General features: G+C 47.6%; 1 protein-coding gene across 2 annotated transcripts in view; it reads left to right on the top strand.

Annotated features, from left to right (window-relative positions):
• Positions 1–12,899, top strand: part of KSR2 (kinase suppressor of ras 2) — a 393,165-nt gene that overhangs the window by 110,541 nt on the left and 269,725 nt on the right. For both annotated transcript variants that reach the window (XM_064481173.1, XM_064481174.1), the window contains one exon: positions 670–820. In XM_064481173.1, coding sequence (XP_064337243.1) covers positions 670–820 — 151 coding nt within the window. The remainder of the gene's footprint in view (positions 1–669; positions 821–12,899) is intronic.

The following is a 12,899-nucleotide window of genomic DNA, read 5'->3' as shown; positions in this document are numbered from 1 at the left end:
TTAGATTGCAAAGTCGTGCCCCCTGAGAGCTCAGACACAAATCCAGTTTCACTTACAGCACTGAGCCACTTATACAGGGTTCCCGCCCCTTTCCCTTTAGGGTCCCTGACTCCCCAGTTTGAACCCCAAAAAGTGTGGCTGGGAAAGGGAGAAGCAGGGAATGGAGAACAGCCATCAGGAGACACGGGCTGTCCAGTTTGCTCTGTTCTGAGTTCACCCTCGATCTGGGACAAGTCACTGCAGTGCAAGCCAGGCAGGACTCACGGAGGGCCCTCCAAGAAGAGTAACTTGAAGCCCGGCCCATGAGGCGTTCAGAAGCTGCATGGGGAATCAGACGGGCAATTAGTTAGCTACCACCGTTTACAGACTGTGTGCTAGGCATCCGTGCTACCTTACAAAGTATGTGCGCTTAAGATTCCCATTTTCCTGGTGAGTAAAGTGAGGCTCAGAGAGGTTACGTAGTTTTCTCGGGGTCACCTAGCTAATGAGTGGCAAAGCTGACATTCAAACCCAGACCTGTCTGACCCCAGAGTCAAGAGACCCAACCATTATGTCAAGCCACCATCCACACAGAGCCGGGTGTTCCGCTAGGCACCACTAGAGGGCAGCACGGAAGCCTCCCCTTCGGGCGCTAGCGGTCGGTTTACCGTCCTCTCCTCCCTCTGCTAGGAAATCACCCCCGGCCAGCTGAGTCTGGAGGATCTCTTGGAGATGACGGATGAGCAGGTGTGTGAGACCGTGGAAAAATACGGGGCCAACCGAGAGGAGTGTGCCCGCCTCAATGCCTCCCTCTCCTGCCTCCGGAACGTCCACATGTCGGGTGAGTAGGCTCGACATGTCCACATGTCGGGTGCGCAAGTGGATGGAGACTGGTCCCCAGCGCCTGCCGCCCTTGCTCCGGGTTCCTGTGCGGTACACGCCTCTGACGAGCGGAGGAAAGAGGGGCCTGGGTCCGGAGCCAGAAGTGGTCAGGGCAGCTCCTGGGCACTCTTGCCCGAGGGCGACCTGAGGTTGTAGGGCGTTTGGTTCTGCATGATTAGGGTCCAGATATGGAAATGTTGGGTGTGTGTGAAAGAGTCTTTTTACCTTAGACATTGTGCCTTTGTATTTTGGCTCAGCATCTAACTTTTGGTTTTTAACATAAATGATATACATTCATTGTGAAATAACTTAGAAAATAGATGAACAAAAATAAAATAACTACCCCAAGCCCCACCCTCTACTGTTATCAATTTGGTGTAAGTTTTAGAATAATTCTTCTTGACAAATGGGTATGTATATAATTTCCTTAAACAATAAACAATAAAATGAGGATTATCCATACTTAGTATTTTGAAAACTACTTTTTTCACCTAACAAAATACCCTCTGGCCTGTTTTATCATTTTGGAGTACGAATATATTGTCATCTTTCTTTGATATTTCCCATTAATTGCTCAAACCCCTGTTTGCCTTGATTAGCCGGACACCAAACATCATCCTGATCGAGGCTTCCTGCTTCCCCCGAGCCCCATAATTTTCCCGCGATTTCTGGGGCCTTTTCAGTCCTAAGAGATCAGCTCTGCAAACACCAGGCAAGAGAAAGCGTTATTGGTCCACCTGAACGGTTGTTTCAGTTCCCACCACAAGGTGGCACTGTGGAACGCTAGTCGGGCTCAGTCAGGTGGCTGTTTCTCCATAGACGCCCTAGAGGAATTCTGCGTGGAATGTTCAACAAGTATTGATGGAGTGACCATATGTACCCGTAGGACTGGGGACACAGAAGTGTACAAAAGAGAACATATTTGAAACAGGGCATTGGCCTAGAGTCCGCTTTTATATTCTTTCTTGCTAGCAGATTCTAATGATGGCTAAAATCATCATCAAAAGGGACCCCGCGTCGGGGGTTGTTCTGTCATTAAAGGATGTTTGATAGCATTCCTGCTTCTGCCCAGTAGATACCAGTGAACGTCCCAACCCCCCAGTCCCGGTCATGACAAACAAAATGTCTCCAGATATTTCTAAATGTCCTCAGAGAGGGTGCAGAATTACCCCCGGTTGACTTGCTGTAAAGGTCATGTTATTCTTGCTAGCAAATGCTCCTGACTCATCTATTATTTGCATAGTCAAGAAGGTCCTCTCAATCACTCAAAACAAATAAAAACCTGCTTCAAGATGACTTCTCTCTACCTATGGTGAGAAGCAGCTGGAAGTTTTCTCTCTCAAAAATTGCACTGAATGACAGTGATAACACTGTATCCTTTGTCAATAAATGTATTTCCTCCTCGTTTTCAATGCCTGAATACTGCCACCATGGATTCCCCCAGTCTCCTACTTCTAGAAATTTAGGTTGTATCCACTTGTTTCCTATTATAAGCACTGCTGCAGGGAACAGCTTTGAGTGTTAACCTTGGGTACGTCCATGGTGATCCCTGTAGTGCGAATTCGTAGGAGTGGATTTCCCACAGCGAAGGGTTTACATTTCTGTATTTTAAGACTTCTGGTGAACGGTACTGTAGCACTTTCCAAAAAGTTTGTACTAACTGATGCCTCTCCCCCTCCTCGACCCCACCCCGGCCCTTGCAGTGCATGATGAGCACTTGAGGTGAGGTTTTTAATCGCCTTTCAGAGTTCCTGCCTTCTCTGCAGAGCTGTGCTGCTGAGTTTGGAAAGGTCCTTATAAATGAGCCGGACCCCAGATGTTTGTGTCCCCCGTCCGTGGGCTGAGCCGTCACCCTCTGTGACACCCTGGGCTGGCTGAGACCTTGAGAGGGTCTCTAATTTGGTGTTTTGCAAACTTATTTGATCAAGCCGCCTAGTGACAAATGTGATCTATTTCGCAACGCTGTACACATGCGTGCACGCACACGCACACGTGTGTGCGCATTCACATAGGCAGCTGAAAGGAGTTTCATGAAACAACACTCGTTCTTCCTGATATTTCACACCTTCTTTTCCATTTTATTCTATGTCCTTTACCAGATGCTGGCAATGACCCACCCCCCTCAGGTCACCCCTCACTTTTGGGCTGTGAGCCATGGTTTGCAAAAAACCCTGATCTAATTGATCTTCCACCCCTTCCCAGGCCCCTGAGATTCCTTCAACAGTGTCTTCCCTCTGATGCCACCCTTAGAGCCACCGAGATCTTGAAAGCAGTGGCCAAGGGCTGCCTTGTGTCCAAGTTCCTATAGCACTCAGCGCTGAGGTCAGCACGGAGAGAGCCTCAGCTCAGTAAAGACTGTCCACTCAGCTCCGAGTCTCCTTAATACCATATGTCTGTCTGCCCTTCCTCCGTGTAGTGGTGCCACTTTTTACATTTTCATTTTAATTTAAACCTTTTTTAGGGAGTGATTTTTTTTTAAATGGATGTCTCTCTCCCTGACTAGACAAAGCTTCAAGAGGGCAGGGATCATACCCATTTTTATTCACCATTTTTTGCCCAGCTCCACATCTAGCCCATGAGAGAGCCTCAGTAAATATTTCTGAGTCAATACATCTTCCCGGTCATGGATCCTGTGAAAACTCACCAGCAGCTTAACGTACATAGTCTTTCTCATGGCTTGCAAAGTACCTCGGGCTTTGACTCCCTATGGAACCCCGCTGATCACCGCCGCCCCCCACCTCCCGCCCCACAAGCCCTAAATATCCAATAAATCTATTTACTTAGGGCTTCCTAGATCAGCCATGGTTTTTGCATCTTGGTCCCCACCCCTCTGCTTAGAATTCCCTTCCCCTTTCTCCTCCTGGTGAATCCCTGCTCATCCTCGGGTCCAACTCCTGCCTCCAAATCTCTGCACTTTGTTAAATGAATGAATGGTTGGTTCTACCACTGACTGACCATGGCTTGCAGTGATTGTCCGTTTCCTTGTCTCCCTCCCTTGTCTGACTGTGACCTCCCTGAGGCAGGCGTGGTGTCCCACTCTTCACCCCTCTACTCCCAGCACCTGGCTCAGGTGTGTTTGTTGAAGGTCGTTCGGGAAGGCTGCCTGATGTGCTTGCCACTGATGTCCACCAGAGGGAAGCAGTGAGCCATCTCAACCGAGCCTTGCTTCAAATTCTCTTCACTCCAACATTATCATTGGTTCCTTGAAGCTTCAAACTATCTTGGGAGCTGGATAGTTATGGTCATTTCCTGCCCTTTATCTTCACCAAAAATATTACCTCGAATTAGGGGAAAAAACTAGTGTCTTTCCCACCAGACTCTTGTTGCTTGACGATCACACCATATCCATCTTGGTCGCCCCAGCTGTCAGCCGGAAAGCTGGGGTCTCCGACAGGGACGACATCAGATATTTAAAACTCAGGTGTGTTGTGGGGACTAAAGGCGTGTTTGTTAAGTACTGAAGGGATACAAGTTGTATTGAGAAGCTCGTATGGGAACCAAGCATGTGGAGACAAGGACGTTTATGTCTGGCCAAGAATGGCTGTCGCCTCTGTTGATGTCTCTCTCTTTCGTGGAGGATAGGGGCAGCTTGATTTTAGAGTTGTTAACTCTAACTGTAGTTTTCTCCTTGGGTTTTGGGGACGTCTTTATTCCCAGTGCCCAAGGGACCCCAAAGGCAGGAAAGCTTAACCCTTTCCTCTTTCCTCACAGCTTCTTGATAAGCCTTAGCCAGAAACCAAAGAATACTCATCATTCCTTTTGACAAACTCAAGGGACTCCGAAGCCAGGATATCTTAACCTTTCCTTATCATATGAGCGGTGGCCTGAAACCAAGAAACACTCATTCACTTATTTAACAAGATGTATCAAACGCCCACAGTATGCCAGACACTGTTCTGATCTCTGAACATGCATGCCTAGATGTCTGTCCTCATGGAGTTTGCATTCTAGTCGGGAGACAGGCAATAAATTATAATCATAATAAGCACTTACATTATAGTGTGTTCGAATAAGGGCTGTGGAGGAAATAAAAATTTGAGCAGGTGAAGGGGGTCGTCCGTGTCCTCTGGGAATGGGGGACAGGTTGTCCTATTAGGAAGAGCGGTCAGGCCTCCATTCTCTTCACTGTTTTCCTTTTCGCTTTCGCCTTCTCAGTCCTCCATCGTCTGCTCAGAGCATGGAATCTGGCACCAGACAAACCCAGGCTGCAGTTCTGGGTCTGCTGCCTGTCAGCTGTGTGGTTTTGAGCTATGTGTCTCGTGATTCTGAGCTTAGTTTCCTAAGCAGTAGGTTGGGGCTGATGGTCATTTCCACCCTGCTGGTTGTGGGGTGGATTAGATGAGATGATGCAGGCAAAGCACAGTCCTGACCTGGATTAGTGCATAGTAACTCTTGTTACCAGTTTTGTTGAAATTATCATCATCAGCAGCAGAAGTACTATCCCCCCATCCTACAGTCACCATCATCACCATTCCTACTCCAGTTGCCCCCACCATCAGCGCCACCACCATCTCCATCACCACTATCACCATCCACCATCACCACCATCATCACCATCACTGCCATCTCCATCACCACCATCACCATCACCCCATTATCTCCATCATTATCACCACTATCACCATCAACCATCTCCATCATCTCCATCACCACCATCACCATCATCATCAGCACTATCACCATCACCGTCATCACCAAAACCGCCATCATCTCCATCATCATCACCATTATCACCATCAACCATCTCCATCATCTCCATCACCACCATCACCATCCTCATCACCATTATCACCATCACCAGACCCTCTAGACTTTCTCTGCCTCCAACTCACTGTTCTCCATCCTCCTCTTTTTTTTTCCCTCCAAAGGGCCCTTGGGCTTCAGTTTTCTAATTTTACTAATTATTTATTTCTCTTTGATTTCCCTTTCCTCTGAACCATGGTCTCCCTCAACATTGCTGCATCTTTAGAACCTGTTTCCCACTCTATGTCTGGCTTGATTGTTCTCTAGTGGTGGCCCACCTTTCCCTGGCCAAAAAGAATAAACGCAGAGCCCTAAGCAATTTTTCCATGGCACCACTTCCAACCCCATCTGAGGTTGTCCTAGGGTGAAATTGATTTGGCTTCTGGAAAAGTGTGCTCTTGCCAGTCCCCCTCCCCACTCCTTGCCCCATCCTGCCCAGGACTGGAGACCTCAGGTATGAAGACGCAGGCTCCCTTCCTGAGCTTTCCTCTCCTGGGTCACAGCTGCCTTATCAGAGGAGAGCCTGGAGGGTGCCCGGCTCAGATATCAGACTGCTGTTAACTATGGCTTTCTTTCTCTTTCTTGATGTTTCCTCTTTCTCCCTTCTCTGTTTCTGAGCTTTTTGATTATTTTCAGCCTAATAATGTGTGGCCATTTGTATCTTCACTTTCCCAAGGAAAAAACCCAGGTTCAAGATAATGGAAGTCTTGGCTTCCCTCCCTCGCTCCCTGCTTCCCTCCCTCTCACACCCTCGCCCCCCACCATGTGCATCAAGTGCTCACTGCGCATCTGGCACTGTGCTGGGTTCCACCGTCTGAGGACTTTCTTGGGGCTTCAGGGAGGAGCTGAGACCGAAAGTAGAAGGAGGAGTTCTCCTAATGACTCGGGGTGCCAGGAGCACATGGAAGCACACTGCTTCCACAGGGGGGCGTGAGCACCCCAGGTACGGCGAGGCCGCTGTGGCTGCGCCACAGGTAATGCTGGGCGGGGTGGCGGGAGCTTGTGTTAGACCAGGGGTGCATGTGTGTGCAGGGCCAGCCCCCACAGTGGACCAAGGCACGGAGCTTGCGTGGCAGGATTTTGAGCAGCTAATGCCCAGATCGCTTGTCCAGTTTTCAAACACACATTCTGGCTGCAGGGCAGGTGGGTGGCTCAGAGTGAGATGCCAGAGGGGCAAGAGGAGGCCGGGGTGCCTTTGGCAGAAGGACCCCAGGAGCTTGCTTTGTTGCGCCCCCTCCAGCTCCTCCTCCTGAGGGTCTGGGGTTGGTGGGGGCGGGGGTGGGGGAACTGGCAGCCAGGAGGAAAACAGGATGCAAAGTGGCCCCAAAATAGGACAGCCTCAGATGCTCTCCGGCTTCTTCGCAGTTTGGGCGTTGAGTGAAGCCCACCAGAACCACGCCTTCCACTATAGCCTTCCTCCCACTAGAACAAAGAGTAAGAGCGGTCCTGATTGCTCCATTGTTCCTGTAGCTTCTGGCTCTGGGAGGGCTGGGCCCGGGGGCGGAGGGAGAGCCGCCCCTCCCACAGCTCGCAGTGTGTGATGTGTTCCAGCTCCGATGTCCTCATTCGTTCTCCAACCGTCCTGTTCTGTGGGTTCTCAGGAACCCCTTCCACAGTGTGGCCCCGTGTTAGGACTGTCAATTGCAGGTGACAGAAACCTAAGGCAATCGCACTTAGGCGTACACGGCTCATTCATTCACTCTATCAGTACTGATTGAACTTCCTTTGTTTCAGTCACTGTAGGGACGAGGGGCGCAGGGGTGGGCAGGGTCAGCCAGCTCCCACGGACCTGGTGTTCTAGATCTGAGCTGCCCAGCACGGCAGACCCTAGACTCATGTGGTGAATTAAACGCGTAGTCATTAGAATGAAACATAATTAAAATTGTACTTTTCCCGTTGTGTTGGCCACACTTCGAGCGATCCACAGCCCCCTGTGTCTAGTGGCTACCCTACTGGAACAGCACAGTTAGGGCATTTCCATCATCACAGAGAAGTCTGTTGGACGGTGCTGCTCTCAAATATATTGAGAGGAACAATAAATAAGAGAAATAACAAATGGTGACTGCTTGTTTTTCTCAGAGAATTAAGATAGAATGACACGATAGTAACTTGGTGACCAGCTTTGACGGGGTGGCCACAGAGGGTAGTCAGTTAGGGCTCCACCAGAGAAGCAGAACCAGTAGAATAAACATATTAAGAGATTCATTGCAAGGATTTGGCTTATGGGATTGTGGTGACCGGCGGGACAGGTCTGAAATCTGTGGGGCAGGCCATCAGGAAGGGCTGGCTGGAATTGTTGAGCATGAACTGAAGTTGCTGTCCGTGGGCAGAATTTCTTTTTCTTTAGGGAAGCCTTAGTTCTGCTCTTAATGTGCTCCAAGGGATTTACTCAGGCCCATCCAAATTGTTGAGGATAATCCCAACTGGTTATGGACTTCAATCACATCTACAAAAACCTTCATGGCAGGTATATAAATTAATGTTTGACTGAATAACTGGGGATTATGGTTTAGCCAAGTTGACACATTGAACTGACCATGGCAATGGACCCCTCTGGGGAGGTGACATTTAAGCTAAGACTTCAATGACAAGAAGATACCAGATGTGAGAAGACTGGAGGAAGGACATTTTGAGCAGAAGAAATGGGTCCTCAGATCGCTAGAGCACTTTTGAAAAGCAGAAAAAGACACACGTGGAGGAACCATAGGGCGTGTTCTGGTGACCCACTGCTACGTAACCATCTACTCCACAATTTAGTGGCTTAAAGCAACACCCGCATTATAATCTCTCATGATTCCTTGGTTTGGCTGGGTTCAGCTGGGTGGTTCTTCGGCTGCGTGTGTTATGGGCTTGACTGGGCTGGAACATTCAAGATGGTTCACGTGCCTGGATGGCAGCTGACACTGGTTGTTAGATGGAAGTTCAACCTGGGCTGTTCAGGGGGCACCCACATGTATGTGGCTTGGGCTTCTTACAACAGGAGTGAGCATTCCAAGAGGGGGAAGTGAGGCTGCTGGTAGCCTGAGAAGCTAGTCCTGGAACAGGTACAGTATTGCTTCTGCTGGTAACTGTATCAGTGAGAGGACAGTCAGGGAGCAGAACCACTATGAATGTAATGGATAAAAGAGTTTATTAAAGGAGTATAGATTTTATACAACTGTAGGAGGAGCTGGAGAAGTAAACAGTCAAAAGGAGAAACTGGAGGTTCAGAGAAAGGTCTTCAACCTGCCCTGATAAAGGGAACCAGCCTGGATGGTTGGGGCAGAGCCCTTCTCCTGTGTGTCCTGGGGGAAGGATGGCCGTGGCCAAATTTCTCCTTTAGGTGGAATCCCCAGAGCTGGAGAGTGGGGCACTGTGCTCAGCTGGGTGTGGCTGGGAAGGTCAGAAGTCCCTTGATCAAGCTATTGTTTAGGGAAAGGCAAAAAAAAAAGGCATTGTTTTGACCACAATTTTCATGTTACTTACTATCTTAAAAATAGATCCCTAGGGGAAAAAAAAGTCTGGAAGGAAATACACTTGGATATTTAGCATAGGGTGATTTTTATTTCTCTTTTGCTTATCTGCATGTCCTATCTTCCTGAGCAAGGAACAAGCGTTTGTGTAATTTTTTTAAATTTCAGAGTTATTTATTTTTTTGGTTGAAGTATAGTTTACAACGTTGTGTCAGTTTCTGGTGTACAGCATAATGTTTCAGTCATGCATATACATACACATATTCCTTTTCATATTCTTTTTAATTTTCATTCTAGGTTACTACAAGATACTGAGTGTAGCTCCTTGTGCTATACAGTATGGACTAGTTTATCGGTTGTGTAATTTAAATGAAAAAAAATTTGAAGGGAGAAAAATCCTCCTCGAACCCAGTTTATTTACTGTTTTCTGTACCCCTTCTGTTATTTCAATGATTTCCTCTTTGATTAAACCCCCTCTTTGCACCTGCTCAAAAGGGCAAACTTCCTGCTGCATCTTCCTGAAGAAAAATTTCCTGTGGCTTAGACAATTCTTGGTGATACCCCAAGACACGACTTAGAGGTCACCACTGCCTGGATTGCCCCTGCTCCAATCTTGTGTTATTCATCCTGCAGTTCGCTTGTAGTTGTTTTGATATATAGATCTCCCATATCAGATTAGAAATTCCCGGATAGCAGGAGCCATCATAAAAATAACAAAAATAACAAAAATAAATGATTACAAGGATACTCTGTAGCAGGTACTGTTCTAAGCTGATTTTAAGAGTAACTTCATTTAATCTTCAGAACTTGCCCGTGAGATAGGGACTATTGTAGTCCCTAGTTTCCAGATAAGAGAACTAAGGTTCAGGGAGGTAAACCTGGTGGCCCAAGGTCACGTGCAGTGAATTGCAGGGCATCAGGGCTTCAGTTTGGGCTGACCACAGGATCTTTTTTGGGGTTTGTTTCTTATAAAGTACTTAGCACTGTAGCAAAAGTATCACTGAAGGAATTAACGAATAAATGGACAGTCATAATTTAATCAAGAAGTGATGCCCTTGGAAGGGAAGGTTGTAGCCTTTCTAGATTTGCCCTGGGAAAGAGAAGTGGGAGAAAGACAGTTTCTGTCTGTATCTGATGGGCTTGTGTGGCAAAGATAACAGACCTGGAGAGAGAATTCTCTCTAAATCAGGGGTCGGCAAAGTATAGCCCACCGGCCAAATTCAGCCCACTGCCTGCTTTTGAAAATAAAGTGTGATTGGAATACCAGCACACCACTTTGTTTACATTGTGAAATACAATCCACATTTTATGGCAAGATAAGAAAAATTTAAACATAGAAAAATTTTCTCTGCTCTTTGGCCTCCTCTCTGCCCGCACTGTGCATCATGTATCTTGCGTTGTGCATTAACCAACCTTCCCCATCAACAGAAGTACCTGCTCAGCATAAAAACAACAATCTCCTAGCATCAACAAGACAGCTCCTTAAAGACAACATTCCTTCTTGATCTCGTAAGCAGTCCCGATGGCGCTTAGATCTGGATTGTGTAGACTGTCAATAATATGTCATTTAATGTACAGCCCTCTGTTTCAAAAAACTTTAACTGCCCTGGCTTCTGACAGGTGGAGCAGTTCTCGGAGCTTTCTGAGATGCCATTCCTGGGTTATAATCCTCAACTTGGCTTGAATAACATTTTACATTTCTTTCTTAGATGGATTAATTTTTTGTTGACAACATATTGCATGGTCTGTGGCTGTTTTCACACAGCAGCAGTGGAGTGGAGACCCCATGACCCAGAAAGCCTAAAATATTTACTATCTGACTTTTTACAGAAAAACTTTGCTAGCCCTTGTTGTCGAAGACTGAGCCAGAAATATAGTTAGCTAAAACAAATATACATAAGCTCTAAAGCTGGAGAGATATCAGTCTGATGTCAAGAAGAACTTCCTTTGGGAGGAGGGAAATAAGCATGATGAGGCTGCGGGACATTGATGGTGGAGAACTCTCTGACGAGGATGAACCACTGTTTGCACGGTGGTACAGCATTCCGTGGAGCTGCCCTTTATCCAGCATGTATTTTGCTGAATGTGCAGGGGAAGGAAGAAAGGGCAGGAAGGATGGACACACCCAGAGAGGTTAAGTAACCTGCTCAGGGTCACACAGCTGGTACAGGGTAGAGCCTGCTCTCAAACCCATACCCATCTCACTTAAAACATATGCTTTCATTGCACAGTATCCTATGTGCTGACTTTTCTTGTCTGTCTTTGGGAGCTGGGGATCACATCTCATCATCTGTCAAGTGCTGTCTAGATCATGGTCCCCAGAGGGTCACTCTTATTTGGGGGGGGTCTGTGGTTCTTTTTGGGCAAATGTGTTGCACCATCCTGATAGGATTTTGAATGTGGAGGTGCCTCACACTCCAGATCTCCTGACCGCCTTCACTCGACACCTAGAAAAGGAAACCCGAAGTGCCCCCCCACCCTCACCCCGAGACCCAGACCTGTATAGATGCTTCCCATCCCGCGCGGCAGCCCTGTCCTTGGGAACAGAGCTCAGTTTAGCTGCATCATCTGATCATCTTCTTTCTTTAGCGCTTTTGTTTTTCCCTTCTCCGTCTGGTACTTTGTGGAGGAGAAATGAGGCGGACAAGCCTTGTAATCGGATATCGGGATGAGGACGCCCTCGGTGACTGGGCTGACAGATTGTTTTTCAAGCTCTAGCTTCTGAAGATATTCTGCCTTCGCTGTCATGGAAGGCAGAGGAACTGAGTGGCAGGGCTGTGTTTTTGCTTCAAACCCTAGGCTTCTTGCTTGAAAGAGTTGGGGTCAGATAGCTGGTAGGCTGCAAACACTTCGATGCTTTTTCCTCTCCGTATTTATTGCCTGAGATACTATCCGGCGGGGGCCACTTTGTGATGATTCTTGACGGCCACCAGGGGGCGCTGCCTGATAAGCTTCCTTTAGTTGAGACACCGAAGAACTTGCTCCAGTGCCAGGGAAGAAAGATCTACATCAAGGTGCGAACTGGAAGGAACCTCGGTCTACTCATCTTAGCTTTCAGATAGGGAAAAGCTGAGTCCCTGAGAGGAGAAAAGCTTGACTCATGTCAGGCAGGGAACAAGTGAGGGCTCAATTCTGTGTTTTAGACAGAGCACCTGGATAGGCTGAGAAACGGTGGTCTCTTTCCCTGGCTGGCCTTGTGTGAGTTGCACAGCATGCGAGCAGCCTCCTGGGTCCAGCCTGCCTCCAGTGTGCTCAGCCGCCCGGGGGGGGGGGGCAGGGGGGAGGGGGAGGTCTTGCTGTCACTAACCTTCCTGCAGCACTCACATCACTGAAGCCCTTGCCCCCGTCTCCCTGCCACACTGCAAATCCAATTAAGAGAAGAAAATGATCTACAAGGGAGGAACCTTGAAATGCAGCCTCAGAATAAACACCAGTGGAGATGCAAAGGGATCTCCGCAGAGGCAGTGGCTTCATTCCTTTGGAAGACATCTGGAAAGAGCATGGGGCCAGATGTGGGGTAACGCCAGCTGAGCGGGAGTCCTCCTGGAGGCTGTTCATAGGATAACTGTCAACAGATCCAACAGGGCAAGCTTTTTTTTTTCATGTTTGTAAAAATTTTGTATTTTTATTTGCCTTTATTTATTTATTTATTGAAGTATAATCAGTTTACCATTTTGTGTCCATTTCTGGTGTACAGCATGATGTTTCAGTCATACATATACATACATATGTTCCTTTTCATATTCTTTTTCGCCATAGGCTACTACAAGATATTGAATATAGTTCTCTGTGCTATACAGTATTAAACTTGTTTATTTATTTTATATATGGTAGTTAGTGCCT

This window comes from Camelus dromedarius, chromosome 31, assembly GCF_036321535.1.
Source record: "Camelus dromedarius isolate mCamDro1 chromosome 31, mCamDro1.pat, whole genome shotgun sequence".
NCBI lineage: Eukaryota > Metazoa > Chordata > Mammalia > Artiodactyla > Camelidae > Camelus > Camelus dromedarius.
Note: the sequence above shows the minus strand (reverse complement) of the source record. Positions and strands in the feature narration are given on the sequence as shown.